Genomic DNA, 6,000 nt, shown 5'->3' on the forward strand with positions numbered 1-6,000 from the left:
TCTCTTTCATGCATCAACAACTTATACTGCCTTGCTCCCTCTCGGAGAGGGCCCCTTAGGCCATAGGCTTTAGCACACACCTTGGGTGGCAGACGGACCATCTTTTGGGCCTTTCCAGTGACCCTCACTATGACAGTGGCCAGCCAATTACCTGACTAGGGCCAAGCTTGCCCTGGCCCCTTCTAGGGCAACTCTATACAAACTCACACACACCAGGCTCCAGCCCTCAGGTTTCTCCCTCCACTGGGGCTCCATATCCCTATCCCTCCACTGGGGGCCTACTCTTGCTGGGGCTCCACATCTTCCATTCCCTCACTGGGGCTATGGAGCTTTCCTCCCCAGTGGGGGCCCAGGTGGCCACAGCCATGCCTGGCCCAAGTGCTACCTACAGTGATGTGGGGGGTAGGGGTTATTGAGGTGCCCCAACCCACCTTCCACCAGGGTGGTAACTGGTCTGGTATTTTCCTGGAGGCTCCCGTGCCACTGGGAGCCCCATCAGGCCACCCACTCCCAGCAGGGCGCAGTTGAGGTCATGACCAGAACCACAAGCCTCCTGCTCCTACCTGTAGATGTTCTCATACAGCAGCTCAGGCAGGCGATGTTTCCTGCCTGGCTGCCAGCAGCAAATTGCTCTGTTTATGTAGGTGGCTCTGGTTCTAAAATGGCCACCACAATCAATCACCTGCTGGCTGCTTGACTTGGCCCTTAAAGTGGCAGGCACCAACTGTGCCCTGCCACAATCAGGAAGCGCAGGGTAGGTTTATAATAATACAAACTGCAGGGTGTTGGAAGTAATTTTTTAACCAAATATTTGCAGTGTCAGAAACTAGAATGTCAAATTCAGGTTTCCAATTCTACTCTGATATAATCTAACTTAGAATGTTTTAACTAGTTTAACATAAAATGCACTAAAGAATAGCAACTTGCCTTTTCCCCTTTGTTTTTTTTCCTTTTGTTCACTCAGTTTATCCAGTGGTAGATTGGTCATTTCTACTCCATACACTGTTCTTGCTAACACTACTGTCAGAGAATCCATAATTTTGGCCCATTCACTTATCAGTTCCTCCCAATCAGTGAGGGAAGACAGCACGCTAAGCAATTCATCCCAGAGTTCTCGAGAAATGTAAACACTCAGATTTGCTCGGATCCAAGCCACAATAAGGGTCTGGAAAAGGAAACAAATAACATTGTGTACATTTCTATAAAGCATGGAATTACAAAATATTAGTAACCCATGTTCAAAGATAAACAGAAATTATGCGAAGTTATATACCATATATATGTGTACAAGGGAGACTGGTCAGGATTTTCAGCCATGGAATGGACTAAAGGGAAAAAATATCTCCCTTTGCTTTTCTCTTAGGGTATGAGCCCAAGGTATCAAAAAACATAACACCTTGAAACTAGGGAAACAACAAAAGTTTCATTACTCCAAAGAGTTTCTTAAGGTAATTAGTATCCAGGATACCAGCCAGTTAAAAATACTTCTATTTCTTTAAATATAGAAATCTTCTCTCATGACACATACATAAATACAGCTTTGGTAGCGTGACATTTGTCCATAAAAATAAATACGTCTTACTGTAACTGTGAGTCTGAGATGTGTCACTACTGGGACTGCACCTGGGCACATGATGTCTTCCTTCCTTTCTCCACAGGTCATAAAGGACAGAGTAAGCACAACTGTCCTTCAGTTCACTGACCAATACAGAAGCTAGTGAAAGAGTATGGGTCATGGAATCCATGTGGAAATCCCATCTACAAGAAGTATAGCTGTCTCAAATTATTGTCCATATTTATTCTACTTCTGGTGACCAGCAAGCAGTGACCTCATACTTAGAAGGTGGGCATTAGGAGCCCAATCTGGCAGAACAGCTCTGTTGAAGCATGAGATCTTCAGGATAAACAGAACAGTTCTAGGTGAAAGTGTGTTCTGATGTCCATACAGCCTGCCTGCAGAATTCAGGAATAGGGATTTTTTCTGAAAGTAAATGCAGTTTAGCCCTTGTGAAATGGGCTCTAACTCATCTGAGTGGACCTAATTTAATTCTCTAATAGCATGTAATTAAATTTTCATGTTTACAATTTTTGGGTGAATACTGCATAACCACTAACCCTATCTGCAAATGGTATATATAGCAAATGGAACTTCTGAAAGCTCATGATCTGTCACGTGGTAGAACCTGAACTGTATCAAAATTGTGCAGTTCAATTTCCTCTTGATTTAAGGGGAGGTTGGGGAAGAAAACTAGAAAACGAAACATCTGATTTAAATTTCAATTTAGGATAATTTAAGGTACAAAGTGCAAGGTAAAACTTAATACCATACCTTTATGAAATATAGTGTAAAAAACCCCAGATATAATAAAAGTATAGTTTAAATCTCGAGGTGCACCGATACATTGGTCCAATATTGGTTTGGTACTGACACAAAGAAACCTTGCTGCATTCAATATTGGCTCGATGGGCTGATAATTTGGCCTATAAATGCCTGGGCTCCCAAAATCTCTATCAGTGCACCCTACTTAAATCTGATTCTCAGCCAGGGTGCTGCCAGATCTTTTGAAGGATACCATGAGGTATGAGGAAATAAGCAAGGTGTGAGGAGATAAACAGATTAACTAAGTAGATAACACAGGCTCAGGCTTGTCCTGTCTGGAGGACCCCCATGCCCATGGTCAGGCCGCTCTGCAAGGAGTAAAGTACTGTAGTATACAAAATAGTTTTGAAAGGTGGTTCTGCTTAGTTCAGAAAAGTTATGGAGCGGTGCCTCAAATACAGTGAGATGTGTCTCAAGTCCAAAAAGGTTGAAAACCACTGATCTGAATAAAAACAACATCTAAGAGTCAGAATGGCCACGTCCAGATGAATGCAGCCATGTGGTATGTGGCACTGCAGACATATCTGCAGTGCCATATACCATATATTCTGTTGTTTTTCTTCCTGCAAGGGAGCAGTGAGGAGGGGTTTTTTTGACTCCTGGATATCCAGGGGTCAAAAAAGTCCATGGGAAAAAAAAAAATCACAGAGTGAAGAATGCTGCTGAAACCCTGGGAGGCCCCTAGAATGCCGGTAAGGCTGCTGGAGCCAGCCCATCGCTGGCCCCAGCCTCCCCTACCCCACCTAGGGTAACCTGCTGCATGCCAAAGTGTATGTGGCACAAGCACTCCCTGGAGACAACTACTGGAGGCACAAGGTGGGCCACTGCTAGCTGTCCCCCAGGGATCCAAATATCCAAACATGTCTGGATGCAGCCAATGGTGCTAGAGATCCAAATTTTTAAATCTGCTTAAAATGAGAGAAAGATATACATTTGCTCTCATATTTTTTCTTGAAATTATGCTGTTAGACTTTGATTATGAGAACAACACACTTATAAATTAAGAATTAAATCTAATTTATGCAAAATGTTATATAAAAGTGTCTTGCTTTTGTAAGAAAAAAATCTTTTTAATCTCCTCCTAATTTCTCCCCTAGTGATTACTGTCTATACATTTCCTGGCATATTGTTTTCCTTCTTTATTGTCTGTATTACATTATTTGTTCTACATTAAAGTACTTGCTTTGGACAGATGTCATTCAAGTGCTATTCAGGAACTACAGTATCTTAATATTTATTTGATGCTGGTACACCCACAATGTTGTGGTGTGATGAATTCTTATTTAAATTGCTTTATTTTTTAAATGTTATTCTCAGTTCCTTTCACAACTTGCATGAAAAATTGTTTTTGAAAGGAAAAAATGGTGGGGGAGGATGTTATTGTCATACTCCTATAAGAGTATTACCAAATAGGAAAGGTAATATAGTACTTTAGGAAGGAACAGGAGACTCAATTCACTTTGTAAATTGGTTATCCAATTAATATATATACAGCAATTTGACATCAATAGCCTGAATATCTTTGTCATAGTACATCTGATGCCACAGAGTTTAAAAATCTGAAATCTGATGTTCATAATACTCTTACTTCAAGAGCTCTGAAATAATATAAGAGAATTATCATTATAATAAAAAGAGCAGAGTAAAAAATTGAAAACTGTCAACAAACAATGGCACATCATGAAGAAGCTTAATGCTAGATGCCATGAAGCCCTCAATATTGTACCTCAGGGCATAAATACTTACTAATATATCTATGAATATTTTCCTTCATTTAACACAGTCCAACACTTTGACTTGCAAAATGAATTTACCCATTGGAAAACAATTATAGAAAGCTCAGGTAATTAGCAATTTTGACAGAGCCAAGTTGCAAAAATATAGCTAATCCTATAAAAGTAGGATGTACTGATTATGATATACTAGTTATGTTATTTTATTAAACTAACCAAGTTGTTTCCATATGAAAGTAAGTATTTTGCAACTAGAAGAGTGCAAGATGAACAGGAAACAGGAAATTATTATGAACAAACAATAGAAAATCTAGCTGTTGCTTCTAAATGAGGGATCAGTGAGCATAAAGGGAATGCCTATTTTCAACATAAATGTTTCTTTTACAGTAGTAGCGAAAGCATAAATTCCATAACACACATTTACATGTCTTTCTTACCATGACATGTAAATATCCCTCTGATTAGAATGAGAGACCTGCTCCAATGCAGCTGGAACCTCTAGTGGCTACATTTACAAAAACAGACAGTGCTGATACTCCAAAACTACTCTTTTAAAAAATAAGTCAGGATATCATGGGTTGTAAATAGTATTTTAATAAGACAGGGCAATATTGAACTAAAACAATAAATTTTTCAGAGGCAGAAAAATATAATAGAAAAACCACCTCTGATATAACCAAAACTGACATGAAAATTATCTACCATTCCTCTGAAGATGCTTTGCATTGCAAAAGTAGATTTACATGTTCTTAACAAAAAGAAAGGCACTTACCCGGAAAAGCAATCCTGCCATGCTTTGAGCAAATGTGTCCTTTATTTGGTTATCCTTTGGCCTCTGCATGACTGCTTCTGTAATTCTGAGGAGAATCTGTAACATCTGTTCCCTGGTATCAAAGTAAAATTTCACATTTTAGTTGCACGTTTTATTAATTATACTTGTTCATTTGTCAGTGGGAGAAATGTACCAAGTCTCAAACTGAAAACATGATTATGTTCAAATATACTTTGCAGATGACCTTCAAGACAGAGATGTAGAGATGGAGGTAGAAAGTTGGGGGGAAAGTAAACCTTTGATATTTTACGAGGCAACTCAGAAGGGGAAATATCGACTAAACCCCCAAAGGCACGGGCAAGAAAGACATCTCTAACTAGCCCAATAGTAGGTCCACACACAGACCACTGGGAGTGCCTAAGGAGAACTGAAGGATGCCTTTAGTTACACATCAGGGACACTGTAAGACTTTAGAACTGAGTGTCTATAGAAGTAGTCAAAATTGTGTATTGTTTTCAGATGCAAAATATTTAATTTTATTAAATAATACAAGAAAGCTGCTTACCAGTAACTGGAGTTCTTTGACATGTATTGTCCACATAAGTATTGCCACAGGTAGATATACTCAGCCGTGAGGCTTTGATTAGATACAAGTACTGCTAAGGTGTGAAAATCAAGTATGGTCCAGTCCCAACCCTTCTCCCCTGGGGACTGAGGGGATAAAGGGAAATGAACACTTTTCACTCAGTTTCCTCTCAGTCACAAAACTTCTAGTACCTATGACAGAAGAGAAAAAGGAGGGCAGGGTTTGAATATGTATGTGGATAGTACACGTCAAAGAACTCCAATTACTGATAATTAACAACCTTTTCTTGCCTGAATAATCCATAGATTTCATAGACATTAGGGCTGGAAGGGACCTCGGAAGATCAAGTCCAGTCCCCCGCTCGAAGGGCAGGAAGTCAGCTGGGGTCATAGGATCCTAGCAAGATAAGCATCCAATTTGCTCTTGATGTAGGTGCTTGAACCACCTCCGATGGCAGGCTGTTCCAGACCTTGGGAGCTCGGACAGTAAAGAAATTCTTCCTTATGTCCAGCCTGAAATGGTCTTGCAG

At 40.1% G+C, this 6,000-nt stretch overlaps 1 protein-coding gene across 3 annotated transcripts in view; it reads right to left on the reverse strand.

Moving 5' to 3' along the window:
- Positions 1–6,000, reverse strand: part of RALGAPA2 (Ral GTPase activating protein catalytic alpha subunit 2) — a 357,121-nt gene that overhangs the window by 232,680 nt on the left and 118,441 nt on the right. For all 3 annotated transcript variants that reach the window (XM_019544076.1, XM_019544075.1, XM_019544074.1), the window contains 2 exons: positions 4,886–4,997; positions 928–1,165 (listed from right to left, as the gene is read on the reverse strand). In XM_019544076.1, the coding sequence (XP_019399621.1) occupies positions 928–1,165; positions 4,886–4,997 (350 nt within the window). The remainder of the gene's footprint in view (positions 1–927; positions 1,166–4,885; positions 4,998–6,000) is intronic.

This window comes from Crocodylus porosus, unplaced genomic scaffold, assembly GCF_001723895.1.
Source record: "Crocodylus porosus isolate Cpor-Errol unplaced genomic scaffold, CroPor_comp1, whole genome shotgun sequence".
NCBI classification, from domain to species: Eukaryota; Metazoa; Chordata; order Crocodylia; family Crocodylidae; genus Crocodylus; species Crocodylus porosus.